The 16,165-nt window shown below is 45.4% G+C and overlaps 1 protein-coding gene across 3 annotated transcripts in view; it reads left to right on the top strand.

Annotated features, from left to right (window-relative positions):
- LOC119975490 (serine/threonine-protein kinase PAK 2-like) overlaps nucleotides 1-16,165 on the top strand; it is a 73,155-nt gene that overhangs the window by 54,448 nt on the left and 2,542 nt on the right. For all 3 annotated transcript variants that reach the window (XM_038815223.1, XM_038815224.1, XM_038815222.1), the window contains 7 exons: nucleotides 1,987-2,122; nucleotides 7,592-7,655; nucleotides 7,900-7,948; nucleotides 8,609-8,721; nucleotides 8,966-9,083; nucleotides 12,742-12,841; nucleotides 14,195-14,391. In XM_038815223.1, coding sequence (XP_038671151.1) covers nucleotides 1,987-2,122; nucleotides 7,592-7,655; nucleotides 7,900-7,948; nucleotides 8,609-8,721; nucleotides 8,966-9,083; nucleotides 12,742-12,841; nucleotides 14,195-14,391 — 777 coding nt within the window. The remainder of the gene's footprint in view (nucleotides 1-1,986; nucleotides 2,123-7,591; nucleotides 7,656-7,899; nucleotides 7,949-8,608; nucleotides 8,722-8,965; nucleotides 9,084-12,741; nucleotides 12,842-14,194; nucleotides 14,392-16,165) is intronic.

Here is a 16,165-nt window from a genome sequence, read left to right as displayed (position 1 = left end):
TATCTCTGTCCGAAATGGTTTACCCTGAATCCTCAGGCTGTGACCCATGGCTCTGGACACACCCATCATTGGTAACATCTTCCCTGCATCTACCATGTCTTTTTTTTTTTTTTTTTTTTTTTTTTTTTTTTTTTTATAAATTTAGAATATCCAATTCATTTTTTCCAATTAAGGGGCAATTTAACGTGGCCAATCCACCTAACCTGCACATCTTTGGGTTGTGGGGGTGAAACCCACGCAGACACGGGGAGAATGTGCAAACTCCTCACAGACAGTGACCCAGGGCCGGGATTCGAACCCGGGTCCTCAGCGCCGTAGGCAGCAATGCTAACCACTGTGCCACCGTGCCGCCCTCATCTACCATGTCTAGTCCTGTTAGAATTTTAAGTCTCTATGAGATACCCCCCTCTCAATCTTCTGAACTCAAGCGAGAACAATCCCAACCTAGTCAATCACTCCTCATATGGCAGCCCTGCCATCCCTGGAATCAGTTTGGTAAACCTTTGCTGCACTCTCTCGAGAGCAAGAACATCTTTCGCCAGAGAAGGAGACCAAAACTGCACACTATACTCTAGGCGTGGCCTCACCAAGGCCCTGTACAACTACAGCAACATATCCCTGCTTCTATACGCGAAACCTGTCGCAATGAAGACCATCATACCATTAACCTTCTTTACCGCTTGCTGCACCTGCAGCCACTGGTGCACAAGGACACCCAGGTCCCGCTGCACACTCCCCTCTCCCAATTTATAACCATTCGGGTAGTAATCTGCCTTTGTGCTTTTGCTTCCAAAGTAAATAACCTCACACTTATCCAAATTATACTGCATCTGCCATTGGTTTGCCCACTCGCCCAACCTGTCCAGATCTTGCTGTAGGATCCCTGCATCCTCGTCACAATTCACCCTCCCACCTAACTTGGTATCATCTGCAAACTTTGAGATGTTTCAATTTGTTCCCTCATCCAAATCATTAATACGTATTGTGAATAGCTGGGGTGCCAGCACTGATCCCTATGGTACCCCACTGGTTACTGCCTGCCAATTTGAAAAGGACCCATTAATTCCTACTTTTAGTTTCCTCTCTGCAAACCAGTTTTCTGTCCACCTCGATACATTTCCCCCAATCCCATGAGCTTTAATTTTCACGATAATCTCTTATGTGGGACTTTGTCAAACGCCTTCTGAAAGTCCAAATATACCACATCGACTGGCTCCCCCTTGTCAACTGTACTGGTTACATCTTCAAAGAATTCCAACAGATTTCTCAAGCATGATTTTCCCTTTATAAATCAATGCTGACTCTGACTGATCCTGCCACTACTTTCCAAATGTTCAGCTGTACAGTCCTTGATAATGGATTCAAGAATTTTCCCCACTACTGATGTTGGGCTCACTGGTCTATAATTCCCTGCTTTCTCTCTACCTCCCTTTTTGAAGTGACGTGAGCTACCCTCCAATCTGCAGGGACAGTTCCAGAGTCTATAGAATCCTGGAAAATGACCACCAATGCATCCACTATTTCCAGAGCCACCTCCTGAAGCACTCTGGGATGCAGATTCTCAGGCCCTCGAGCAATTCATCATAACTGTGTTGCTTCATCCCTGGTATCTTTGTAGTGACGCTATATCTCTTCATTGGATTGTAAATCTTTTCACAAAGGGATGGTCAAAGCTGTTTAAAATGCTTCAATGGTGGGTATCATGATGTGTTCAGTGCACCAAGTTGCAAAATTCAGAGTCCCATTTTTTACGTTTATGGATTTATCACCTGCAAATTTAATTTTAAATCTATTTCTGCACCTAGATATATAGAAATTATAATAGGTCATTTAACCTAACCACTCCTAGTTGATGTTGGCATATAGTTCCACATGTATATATCCCATATTTTCCCTATTAGGGTGTGTGCGCGTACGCGTGTGTGTTATTGAATATTACAGTATGAGTCGGTATGTTGGCATCACCTCATTGAACTATCTTCTCAGGTTTACACGCGGTCTGTGATTGACCCAATACCACCACCTGCCAGCAGAGATCCTGATGGCGATGGCACTTCAAAGGGACTGGACAAAACAAAAAAGAAGGCAAAGATGACAGATGATGAGATAATGGAAAAATTGAGTAAGTGCTCAGTGTTTAACTTGCTGTGTGGGAACCTCTGCACCAACCATGTCTTATTACTGCCATCGTCAGGTGTGGGTATGGTACTGATGGTGCTGGTGTTGTTATGAGCCAGATCAAGTGGCAAACTCTCTCACTCCATTCAGTGCATCATTTCACAACTATTGGGGCTTTTGGAGAGTTTCACGTTTGTGCATTTTGAATTGATCAGAATTATGAAAACTTTGCTACATCTCTGATGTCCTGCATTAATTCTTTGGTTTGTTTAAAGAACAGGGTGTCGGGTGAATGTAACCGTTCTAGCGGTAATGTAAATGCAGGAACTCTGCTTAACACTGCAGGTGTATACAGAATGGAATTTGAGTGCATGCTAAAGCTCACACCATCCCAGCCTTGAGCATCAATCTCTATTTTAACAAAGACCCAACTGAATGTGGATGCTGCAGATTAATTTCACAGCTCAATGTGGATGTGAAAATACTCGCAAAAATCCTGGCCAGGCGACTGGAGAAATGTGTACCAACGGTGATCGCAGAAGATCAGATGGGCTTTGTGAAGGGTAGACGGTTAACAGCAAACATCAGGCGACTGTCAACCATGATAATGACCCCATCCAAGGAGAACCCACCAAATGTCACTTTCTCCTTGGATGCAAAAAAGGCTTTCGACAGAGTCAATTGGAAGCACCTCATTGAGGTACTAGAGCGGTTTGGGCTGGGAACAGGGTTCACCTCATGGGTAAAACTCCTACACAACACCCCCATGCGGAGGGTACGGACCAACACCTGTACTGAATACTTCCAGCTGCACAGAGGCACAAGAGAGGGATGAGTGCTGACCCCACTCCTGTTCGCCCTGGCAATTGAGCCTTTGGCGATCGCCCTCCTTCCAGAGCAGCGCAAAACTGGAAAGGAATCCGAAGAGGAGACTGAGCACGTCTTGCTCTATGCGGGTGACCTGCTTCTCTACATTTCAAACTGCAAAACAACAAGGAAGAGATCATGAAGCTGCTGAGAGTTTGGAGCCTTCTCTGGCTACAAGCTCAACCTGAGCAAGAGTGAAATCCTCTCTAGTGAACCCAAAAGGAGGAGGGGTAGAGCTGGAGGGATTACCATTCAAGCGAGCCCAATGCAAATTCCGCTACATGAGGATCAAAATTGCCCACAACTGGACACGGATCCACAAATGGCAACCTGACCAGTCTAGTGGAGGAAGTTAAAAAGGACCTATAACAATGGGACACACACCCGCTCTCCCTAGTGGGGAGGGTGCAGACGATCAAGATGAGCGTGCTGCCCAGGTTCCTCTTCCTGTTCAGATCCATAATGATCTGCATCCCCAAGGCCTTATTTAACTCGGTCAACAAGATTATTATGCCGTGTGTCTGTGGCAGCCTAAAAAGGGGGAGGAGGGGCCTGGCCCTCCCAAACCCACAACACTACTGCTAGGCAACCACAGCAGAAAGTCAGGGGATGGATCCAACGACTGGAAACTGGTGAGGATGGAGGAGAGTTCCTGTACAGGGACGGCCCTCCGAGCCATCCCTGCCAGCCAAGCACCCAAGCCCAGTGGCAGTAGCCACACTCCGACCCTGGAATAATCTGCGGCAACCACTGGTTCGCACCAGCCATGTTGGACGCTGCACGTTAAGAGGTGGAGACAGGACGAGGGGGACACTGATTGTCAGGGAATTCTATATGAAGCACAGGCTAGAGATGTTAGAGGAACCGACAGGAAAAACTACAACTACCCAATGGGTACGAACTGCGACACCACCAGGTAAAGAACTTCCTCTGCAAGGAGACAACATCATACCCACGGATCTCGAGGCATTCAGTGTTCGAGGAACTGTTGGATGCAGGCAATCTGGGAAGGGGGAACTGCGGAACCTATATGGACAACTACTAGAAGGGGCACAATTCCCACTGGACGAGACACTGGGGAAAAATGGGAGCAAGAACTAGGGATTGAAACAGGATGGGGACTCGGGAGCGAAGCACTGCACAGGCCTAAGCCTATGCAACTGAAAGTGATTGTTGTATCTGTCCAATTCAGATACTTCAACCAGCTCCTTAATTAAGGTTTACTCAGATGCCTTTATTTAGGAGTAGAACAAAGTAAGGACATGGATATAATGCAACACACTTTATTAAATATAGTTAACCCATAAATTACCCACTACACATATAAGAAACACCCAGGATTCGACTATACGACTCTCAGAGGTGGTTTGGTAAGTTGTAGATCTGATCCCCGAGTCCCTCTGGTTCCTCTTTTTGCAAAGGTTCTTGCTGGCTCTTGCTTCCTTCCTTCTGGTCAGGGTCACCTCACACTCTGTCTTTGCTTTGCCTGTTTGCTTTGCCTCTTCTGCCTCTCAGATGCCTACTTTTATCCACTCCACTCGCTTTTCCAGAAACTTCTTTGGATTCCGGCCAATGAGGTCTTGGATGGGGGGGGTCCCATAGTGCACAGAGCACACCTAACCAGAACTCGAATGAGTAGGTTCTTCTCTGAGATGGAGGACAAGCGTGAAAGGTGCCACGGAAATCAGCTGGGCGCTGACCACACCTACATATTCTGGGCATGCTCCAGACTCCAGGTTCTGGACAGCCTTCTTTGAAGCAATATCCAAGGTTGTGAGGGTGGAGCCACGTGCAAAAATGGCACTATTCAGGGTATCAGACCAGCCAGAACAATTTATGGGGAGGGGGGGCGATGCCGATGCCTTTGCCTTCTTAATCGCCTGCCGTAGAATCCTGCTCGGCTGACGGTCAGCAGCACCACCCAAAGCTGCAGACTGGCTAGCCGACCTGTCGGAATTTCTCCACCTGGAGAAAACCAATTCACCAGCCGAGGGTCGGAAGGGGGCTTCCACAAGACATGGAAGACATTCACCAACTTGTCCCAAGACTTGTTTGAAGCCAACAGCCAATAGAGCAAGGGTGCAGGGTGGGGCTCTTTGGGGGCCATTAGGCACCAAAGAATAGGAAGGGGGAGGGGAAAGAGAGGGGAAGGTGTGGAGGAACAGGAATAGCTGGAATAGACAATGGTGGGGGCCGCAAAAACAAGGCCACATAGACTGGGCCCTGCAGCAGGGAAGAAGGGAGCCAGGTCTGAATGGGACCGGCCAAGGCCGAACCACCCGGTACAGGGAGGGGTACCAAGCCCCCACCTCCAGGTGGAAAAGTCCATTCTGACAGGCAAAAACCAGTTACACGACCTAGGGCCCTGCCGGGGCTGGCACGAGTGAATGAGTAAAACCCTACCAAAATGTAAATAAACAAAGATGCCAAGGGAACACCATAATGGGAGAGCAGGGTGAACCGACTGGGAGGGGAGGAACTATTCCTACATAAATACACAATCTCTGTAAAAACTGTAAAATGCCAATAAAAATTTTTTGTTTTAAATTTTGTCCAGTTATGCGAAGATTCCTCCCATTATTTTCAATCCAAGTTGGAATTTAATTGAAAAATGCTGTGCGTGTGAGAAACCTGTTGTACTGATTGTCTGCCAGGTTTAATTTTTGCCTTTTGATAAGCCTAACTTCTAATTTACAGCCTTAAAACAAAATTCCATTTTAAAATTTGCTCAATATGTCAACTCAGCACAATCAGAGGGTCACATTGATTCCTGAATAGCATCTCAACTTTAGTTAAAATGCAACAAGCTATGCGCAGGATTATGTTTGATTGTAGGGTGCCTGGAAAGCTGTGGCAATTGACTCTGACTGAGTTTACTACACCTGGACGCTGATGGTAATGACGCTGGCTGCGATTGGAGTGATGGACTTTGGGGAGATTAAGTGACTGTTTTGACAGCTGATTATGGAGAAGGAAAATTAATGATTAATTTGAGCGCTTAGTCAGTAGAGTGAAAGTCCTGGTTAAAACTGCATGGGAAGCAGCACGGTGGTGCAGTGGTTAGTGCTGCTGCCTCACGGCGCCGTGGTCCCAGGTTTGATCCCGGCTCTGGGTCACTGTCCGTGTGGACTTTGCACTTCTCCCCGTGTTTGCATGGGTTTTGCCCCACAACCCAAAGATATGCAGGGTAGGTGGATTGACCACACTAAATTGCCCCTGGAAAAATGAATTGGTACTCGAAATTTTTTTAAAAACATGGGAATGTGACATTCATTTCTGGACACTGCACCTCCAGAAGAATACGTTGGCTGTGCAAGGGGATAACTGGAATGATGGCAAATTTGTTTTGTAGGTTAGGCTTATATTTCTTTGAGTAAAGGGTGATCTAATCTTGGATGCTTAAATTCCTTAAAGGAGTGAATGGAGGGAAATTATTTCCTGAAACTAGGTCAATTAATAACTTAACTGAAGATTAATAGATTTTTGTCAGGTAGTATAGAAGAACACAACAAAGGTGAGATCAGCCACTATCTAATTGAATGGTAGAACACGTTGAAACGGCTGAATGGCTGTTCCTATAATCTTTTATAAAAATGTTTTTATTGAGGTTTTTACAGAACAAAGATAAGCGTGGTCATACATCTGAAAATAAAAGAAAAATAGAGAAATATATACACATCGGTCAGCTTCTGTTATTTTAGAATTTTTTAGAATTTTAGAACAGTCCAGCACAGAACAGGCCCTTCGGCCCTCGATGTTGTGCCGAGCAATGATCACCCTACTCAAACTCTCACATCCACCCTATACCCGTAACCCAACAACTCCCCCTTAACCTTACTTTTTTTTTTAGGACACTACGGGCAATTTAGCATGGCCAATCCACCTAACCCGCACATCTTTGGACTGTGGGAGGAAACCGGAGCACCCGGAGGAAACCCATGCACACACGGGGAGGACGTGCAGACTCCGCACAGACAGTGACCCAGCCGGGAACCGAACCTGGGACCCTGGAGCTGTGAAGCATTGATGCTAACCACTGTGCTACCGTGCTGCCCATTTATATGGGTTGTGTTGTGTTATTTACAACGGTTACAGCTTGTTTTTCATTCTCCAGTGGGTGTTTGATTCTGGCAGGGTCTTCTGCGGCTGTTAGTTGAGAACTTTTTTAAAAAAAAAAGTTGTTCCGATCACGGGGCAATTTAGCATGACCAATCCACCTACCCTGCACATCTGCGGGTTGTGGAGGTGAGACCCTTGCAAACACTGGGAGAATGTGCAAACTTCACATAGACAGTGACCCAGGGCCGGGATCGAACAGAGGTCTTTGACGCAGCAGTGCTAACCACCATGTCACCCCTACTAGTTCAGAATTTGGACAGATTTATGATACATACAATAGGAGGGAGGCACAGGAATTCGGTGCAATTCCTGATTGTGGTGGGCTATTTTCTAGCTTTGAGGTTGACTTTGATTATACCAGGAGGATTATACTCTCAGCAGATGGCATAGTTTGTCATAACTATCACAGAGTATCATCTGTGGGCTATTTGAAAGATCTAAACTGTTATATTTTTAACATTAACCACACCGTGCATCTTTGTTGCAGGAAGTATTGTGAGTGTCGGAGATCCAAAAAAGAAATACACCAGATTTGAGAAAATCGGGCAGGGGTAAGTTCTGTTTCTTAACCAACTGTGCATCATTGCCAAGTTGGATGCACTAGTTTAATGTTCAAAGGTGACTGGAGCACCTTTGAACACTTACTCTTTCCGAAAAGACTTCAAATAGTGGGGTTCCCATTTAGTACAGACCTTTGGAGGCAAGTCCAGAATCCAGTCTGTATTCTCCATTGATCACGGTAGTAACTGAGCAATCTGTCATCTGTGATTTATCACTTTATCTGTTTCTTTACAGTGCTTCAGGGACCGTATTCACAGCCATTGATGTAGCAACAGGACAAGAGGTATGTCATTACTTGAAGACACTATCAGTAACTGTCTTACTGAACTTTCTTGAGGACTGCCAATTCCAAACGGCAGATAGATTTTGGGGATGTCTGTTAACACCGAGCACGGAGATAATTTGTACACAAGCTGAGTTATGAATGCTGAAAAGGTGCCAGTAAGAATGTAACGGTTGCCTGTTACTGATCTCTAGGAATGTGCTGCGTTTGTGACATGTCATCCATTGTAAGAGTGAAGTTGGCTCATTACAGTTTTGTGGATGTTGTGAAGAGTCCTGCTTGGGTATACAGTTCCCTGCAGCACCTCATCAATGGGTCTGAACCTGTAGTCATGTCGGTCAACATGGCAGAGTCACCACTTAATCTCATCACGACAAACCAGCTGCTTTCCAGGAATTATTTTCAGAAAATTGTCATAAATGTTGTTCTCTTGCCCCTCCTGTTGGATATATTAATTTTGAAAAACTGTAGCCATAAGAATATGGAAAAACCCATCTATATTCCTTTTTTATATCATGAATGTATAGAAGGGCCTGCTGCTGTCAAAGCCGTGCATGCCTTTTGCATCCATATTTGAAACAATGTGCTTACCTGTGCAGTGGGATGGTGGAGGAGTCAGACAGGTGCAGTATTTACATGTTATAATGTTTGTTTACCCAGGTGGCAATCAAGCAGATCAACCTACAGAAACAGCCGAAGAAGGAGCTGATTATCAATGAGATTCTGGTGATGAAGGAACTAAAGAACAGCAACATTGTCAACTTCCTGGACAGGTAACTGGGGGAGATCAGGACTCTGTGCACCTCTGGTCAGGACCTGCTTTCTGCCTCATACCCAGACCACTCGGAAACATAGGAACCTAAGGAGTGAGTTATTTACAGTGTCCAGTGGCCTCATCAGGGTGTTGTATATGATAAATCTCTTTATTTGCCGGGTGTGCCTTCAGTGTTGATATTGTGTAACTTTCCTTGCTTGGAGTTTTATGAATTTCTGAAGCTTTCTTTAATTTTATTTTAGCTACCTGGTGGGTGACGAGCTGTGTGTTGTGATGGAATATCTGGCTGGCGGTTCACTGACTGACGTGGTTACAGAAACCTGTATGGATGAGGCACAGATTGCTGCAGTATGCAGGGAGGCAAGTGCATGTTTGGAAGACCCTTTCCAATTCCTTCATGGGTTACTTCTTGGAAGCTACAAGTAAAATTATTTGTCTGAAGGGAATGTTGAAGTGATCTTCAACTGTTAATCTTCAACTGTTTACATGCAAGGAAACTAAAATTCTTGCAACTCAGTCACCTGCGACATGTCGTTCATTGTGATAGTGTCTTCAGGTGAACTGTTGTACCAATCCTTCAATTCTGCATTGTGGGGTTCAGTTTCTCTCCTTCCTCATTTTGAAATCCAGATGCTGATTCGCCTGTGTTCCACCATTTTCAGTTCTTCTTGCCGAGTTTCCAAATCTGTAATACTTTGAAGCCCTGCCATTGACATTTGCCAAAATCCACGAAGCACTATCTTTTCTTTGCAGGACATCCTGTGAGGTGTTTTTCCATCCTGTGTTTTGTAAAACTTAGTAACGTCCATTCATCTACTCTCCCTCTTTGAAAGGCCCCTCCTTGACTGTCATCAGTTATATATCCAGCAACAGTTGAGTTTTCTTTCCACTCAAACTTGTGATGTTGAAAGTTTCCATCATTCTCCCTGCTGTGGCCCCACTCTGTATTTAATGATCATAATGGAACACATTTCCCAGACTGAGGAAATTCTGTCTCGTACTGTTCTGCAGGCTGCTTGAGTTTTTCAATCTGTTTTGAAAAATGAGCTTGTATGTGATTGGCAAAAGAAGACGCTCTTTATAAAACACCTTGGAAAATACCAGGAGTCGTCTTGTTGGAAAGTGCAAAGTTGGCTTTTAAAGGTGTAATGAAGAAGGGCTATTGAGGTCAGACCCCTCAATAAGAAATATCAACATAAATAAGTCCTGGGGTGGGGGGGGGGGGGGGGGGGGGGGGGGGGGGAGGGGGGAAGAGAGTAATCTGTAGGTTCCCAAACAGTAGTTCTGTAGTGGGGCACAGTATAAACCAGGAAATATTAGAGGTTTGTAAGCACGACAATAATCATGGGTTATTTTAACATGCATGTAGACTGAATTAATCAAATTGGCAATGGTAGCCTTGAGTGAGACTTCATTGAATGTTTCTTGGAACAATATGTTGTGGAACCAACCAGGGCACATGCTATGCTGGGTGTGGTATTGTGCAATTGGGGGATTAATTAATGACCCGATAGTTAAGGATCCTCTAGGAAAGAGTGATCATTGCATGATAGACCTGTACTTCAAACTCAGTTTGAGGGTGAGAAATTGTAGTCCTGCACTCTTGTTCTGGAGTTAAACAAAGGTAATTATGTTCCGGTGACGGCGGGCGGGAGGCGGCCGCGCAACGGAGGGCTCCCATTCAGGAACGGCATTTTCGGGGCTTTATGCCCGGTCCCAGGGTCCACGGAGGCGTCAAAGGCACGGAGGAGGCACGTCAGAAGAAGACGTCAAGGATCAGTAAGACAACGGCCGTTAAAAAAGCAGCTGAAGGCCTGTCGGGGAGTGGAGAGTTCACCACAGGGTCACCAGGGAAAAAGGTGGTTGGAGCACCAGGGGAGGCCACATTGCATAAGGCTGAAGAAATAATCAAGGTGATCGCTGCAGAATTCGAAAGGCAGTTTACAGAACACTTGGAGGCGATGAGGAAGGAGATGAGGGAGGTTTTGAGTGTGCTGGTGGAGGAGGCGATTTCCCCAGTGACGACGGCGGTGGCGAGTGCAGTGGCGGAGCTGCGGGCGCAAGGGGAGGCGCTGAAGGAAGTGGAGGAGACGGTGTTGCAGCTCGATGGGGAAGGAGATGCGGAAGGTGATGGAGGTGAGCAAGGATCTGCGAGGAAAAATGGGAGACCTGGAAAACAGATCCAGGCGACAGAATTTTAGGATTGTGGGGCTGCCCGAAGGAGTTGAAGGGCCGAGGCCGACGCAGTATTTTGCCGCTATGCTGGCGAAGCTATTGGGGCAGGGGGAGGATCCTTCCCGATATGAACTGGATCGGGCTCATCGGTCGTGGAGGCCTGTACCAAAGGCGGGTGAGCCGCCAAGAGTAGTAACTTTGTGCTTCCGTAGTGTGAAGGAGAAGGTGCTGTGCTGGGCCAAGCAGAAGCGGGTGGTGCAGTGGGCTGGAGCTGGTATAAGAGTATACCAGGATTTTACGGTGGAGCTGGCGAGGAGGCGGGCTGCTTTCAACCGGGTGAAGCGGGCACTGTACATTAGCAAGGTGCAGTGCAGCATTGTATATCCAGCGAAGCTGAGGGTGACTTATAAGCTCAAGGACTTTTATTTTGGAACGGCGGAAGCAGCGGAGGAGTTTGTGAAGGCAGAAGGACTGTGGCAGAATTGAGAAATGGCCATGTGCCGATGTAACCTCAGGACTGTATTTTCTTCTTTTTTGTTTTTTGCTTCACTGCGTGCAGGTGTATGGGCTAAAGGAGCCAATATTGTATATATTTGGACAAGGGAAGTGATGGAACTTGCACTAGAAGTGAGGACTCTTTGGGGTGCAGGTGGATATGCGAGGTTTGTGCTAAAAGGGGATTTCTGGATTTTCCTAGGGACGGTCAAGCGGGAAAGGGACCTGGGCGGGGGCCTGGCCGGTTTAAGCCAGCCAGTGAACGGGACTGAGGTGGGGGGAGGGGCTGCGGCCATCGGAGCCTGGCAGAACAGGGTCCGAATGGTCTAGCCGGGGTGGAAAGTTGGGGGGGAAAGGAACCGAGGTTGGGGGGAGGAGTTTTACAAGTGGGGGGGGGGGGGGCGGGTTTACAACTCTTGGGTATCATGTACGGCACTCTTTCAGAGGTTGGACTGCGTTGAGTGGGGGGGGGGGGGGTGGATTCTAGGGTGACCATGGGCGGTCCTGGACTCCTTTTTCTTTTTCTCCTTTGTTTTTTGTTTCCACCGTGGGAGGGTTTGTTTTATTGGATGCATATATTGACCGGTGGGCTGTTGTTTGGGGTGGTGGGAGGATGGGATCGTTGTTATTGTTAAGGGGATTGATTTTGTATTTGTTACCGTTTACTGTCTGTGGGTGGTGTGTAAATTTTGAAGGAAAATGTGAAAATGGAGAATAAAATTTTTTTTAAAAAAAACAAAGGTAATTATGCCGTCCTGAGGACCAATTTGGTCCCTCGTGCATTGGACAGGAAGACTAAAAATTAGAACAGTTGATGAACAGTGGCAGTTGTTTAAAGAGATCTTCATTTAAGAGGCCGGGGGTGGGTGGGGAAGCTGACATAAAAAGAAAAGCTAATGCATACCATATTGCAAAGGCCTGTGGCAGGCTTGAAGATTAAGAAACCTTTAAACATCAAAATGTAAGTGTAGCAGAGGAGAAAAAATTCAATTTTGTTGTGCCCTCTTCTAAGTTCAGGAGTCACTCAAAATGCCTGCCAGCACTGGCATAATGAATCAGGGACCAGGGAGCAACCAATGCCTGTGGAACTGTATTCTAGCAGAGGGATGTCTTCAAGGAGCTGGTGGGGAGAAAATATTAAGCTGGCAAAAAAACATTGCTGACATTTGTGTATCCTGGAATACAGAACTGGTTTTGACAGACATTTCTATTTCTGTTCCTTCCAAGGGATAACCTAATAGGAATATGTCTGTAGGTCAGAATATCCCGTTCATAGTTTTTTTGAGGTTTAAGCAAGTTAATCTATTGAGTGCAATGCTGTGCTCAATCTCTGTTATTCCTCTGGCAGTGCCTACAAGCATTGGAGTTCCTGCACGCGAACCAGGTTATTCACCGAGATATCAAGAGCGATAATGTGCTACTGGGCATGGACGGATCTGTGAAGCTGAGTGAGTAACAGTTTCACATTACTCTGCGATTAGATCAAGGCAGGATTCGTAAACTGAAGTCCCAAAAATTGTCCAGAAAACCTATTATGGCCTTAATTGGTAATTTCATTACTTTTTCCAAGTTCATATTCCATGTTTGGCCGCAATGCGAGACAGCGTTCTGAATGAAGTGCAAATGAAAGAATGAAATTACAAAGGAGATATTAACAGATCAAGTGAATGGACAAAGCTATGATAAATGAATTTGCACCGACCCTCTGAAAGAGCATTCTACCTAGGCCTACTCCCCTGTCCAATCGCCATAACCCCATCTAACCTGCACATTTTTGGACTATAGGTGGAAACTGGAACACCCTGGAGAAAACCCACACAGACACTGGGAGAAAGTGCAAACTCCACACAGTCACTCCAAGGCTGGAATTGAATCTGCGTCCCTAGCGCTGTGAGGCAGCAGTGATAACCACCGGTCACCCCATGGATCTTTAAAATGTCATATACAAATACTCTGTGCAAAATATGATTAAAATGCTGAATCTATACCTAGAGGACTAGAATAGGAGAGTGGAAATTGAGCTTCTGTTGTTGGATTGCACCTGGAGTACTGTGAATGGTTCTCACAGTTCCACACCTTAGGATGCACTGGCCTTGGAAGGAATGTAGTGTAAATTTACCAAAATGATATCTGAACTCTTGAGGGTTAATTTGCAAGAGTGATTACACAAATTGGGATTGTATTCGCTGAAAGCAGAACGGTTAATGGGTGATTTGATCAAAATTTATCTTCGGGGAGCAGAAAGGGTAGATGGAGAGAAGCTGTTTTAAGTGGTTTGGGGATTCTAGGCCTAGGGGAGATGGTCTAATAGTTTGAGGCGGGTCTCAGTAAAATTAGGAAGCATCTCTACAAGCGTAATATACATTTGTATCTCTTCCTCAAGTTGGAATTGATGCAAGATCAATTAATTTTAAATCTGAGATCGGTAGATTTTTGTTAACTCAAGGTATAACGGATGTGAGCCAAAGACAGATTTTTGGCCCCAGATTAGTCTTGATCTGAACACGCTCAAGGAGTTAAAAGACCACCACTTATTCCTAAATTCCTGCATATTCTAGACTTTGTTTGTAAACCAGCACAGTTCCAATGTTTTGTTTCTCTCCATTCCGTAAATAGGCTACTTTAAAATAAATTGCACCTAGAGGTGCAACAGGAGTACTTCCCCTACTTACTAAAAAAAAGTGACCAACTCAAAGCTGAGCCACAAATGATTTTTGCAGTCTCCCACATTAATACCAGTTTCAATACTGAAGCTTTCCAATTGCGTTGATAATGCCATTGTTTATCTTGTGTCTGAACAGCTGACTTTGGGTTCTGTGCCCAGATCACGCCAGAACAGAGCAAACGCAGCACCATGGTGGGCACACCTTACTGGATGGCACCTGAGGTGGTGACGAGGAAAGCATACGGTCCCAAAGTTGACATCTGGTCGCTGGGAATCATGGCCATTGAAATGGTGGAAGGAGAACCCCCTTACCTGAATGAGAATCCGCTGAGGGTGAGCCTGCAACATTGCCAACTTGACTCCAGAGTGTTGACCTAAAGTGGTTGAAGAGCCTTTCATGTTTTATTCTGGAGAGCAGCCCGCTTGGAGCTGTTTTAGAACTGATGTGTGAGCTTGTCTTTATTCCAAAATAAGGAGTTATGGCTTTGTGAAAACCAGGACAATGTGGATTTAACTGTATTAATGAGAGGGCAATAAATATGGGGAATGGACTGCACAGAGAAGTAGTAAGAGACAAATAACAGGAAGGACAAGGAAGAAAGATATTTGAGGTAATGGAAAGATAGTTGAGGTAATGGGGGGGGGGGGGGTGTTCGTTCTTACACACAGCCAAAGAATCGCAGAATATTTTCCGAATGTGTACTTTTTCTCTTCCTGCAATCTCCTCTACTTTACTTTTCCTTGAAATATGTGCCATGTTTACGCAAATTTGCGTGGGGTTTTCTTCAAATTCAGTGTGGCTGCAGGGCACTGAGACTACTCTTCAGAAAGAACCTGAGGCTCACTTTAATCTCCATTCAGACTGTGTCCCTGCTGATGGCAGCACCATAAAGTGGGGGTGGGCAGGGTATAATCAGTGTCTCAACACACCAACATTGATTTTCAATCTTCAATCTTCCATTAATATCATCATAGTCTTTTCACTTATCCTCATTGCTTCAAATGCTAAATTCCTTATTCTCGGCAGTGAGTCGAAAGGAAATCCTTGGTGATGTTTTTGCCCTTTGTGCATCAGAAATAGCCAACCTAGAATGTAGATGGGAACAGGAAGGAAGGTTCATCAAGATTAATTCAGTGCACAAAACTGAGCTCATCTCCTTTCAAGCTCACCAAGCTGGATGAGAGCATTTTCCTAAACTAGGAACTACAAAGGGGCAGAAAGATTTAGTGCAAAGATCACTTAAAAACAAGTAAGCAGGGACAAAAAATGATGTAGACTGCTAATGGAATGTTGATTTTTATTTCAAGGGGGGACTATAATACAAAAGGGATGGAAATTACTTTCCAGTTGTACAAATCTCTGGTTAGACCACATCTGGGGTAGTTTGTTTCTAGACACTGCACCTCAGGCAGGATATTGTGGCTTTGGAGGAGATAAAAAAGTGCACATTCACCAGAATAATACCCGAGCTGAAAGGATTAAGTAAAGACAGCTTGCATAGACTCTGCACATATTCCTTTGGATGTATGAGATCAAAGGTGATCTAATTGTAATGTTTAAGACGATTAGTTTCGGTGGCGGCGGAGTCTGGAATAAGGGGGCATTACCTCAAATTTTAGGTTGTCTGATTGTGGGGCTCTCTTCCGCAGCAATCTGTTGGGGCTGAGGATCAGTTGAAAAATTAAAAACAGAGGTTGATCTGTTTACTAGGCAGGAGTGCACAAAGGTAGCAGAATTGAGATGGGCATCTGGAGTTGAGATACGGATCAGTCATGATCAGTTGAGCTAAATGACCTGCCTGCCATGTTCCAAAGTTCTCCCATTTTCCTCCTCATTGCCTTGGAGCTGGTTAATTTGGCAATGTTTTTGTGGAGGATAGTTTTAACACATGGCCGACTGTTTGTTGTATAGCCCAAATCACATGGCAGATGTTGTACCGTGCTGTTCACTGAATCTTTATGCTTCGGACCTTGAGTGGGAGCCCTGACGGATACTATGAACAGACGGGAGCCCTGACCGATACTACGAAGAGACGTGTCGGATTATTGAACTATTAGTTTGGACCTGTAGCAACTCTCGTTAACAGTCACTCCTTTGTTCACCTGT

This window comes from Scyliorhinus canicula, chromosome 13, assembly GCF_902713615.1.
Source record: "Scyliorhinus canicula chromosome 13, sScyCan1.1, whole genome shotgun sequence".
Taxonomy (NCBI): Eukaryota; Metazoa; Chordata; class Chondrichthyes; order Carcharhiniformes; family Scyliorhinidae; genus Scyliorhinus; species Scyliorhinus canicula.
The sequence above is the reverse complement of the archived record's forward strand: the minus strand, read 5'-3'. Positions and strand labels throughout refer to the sequence as shown.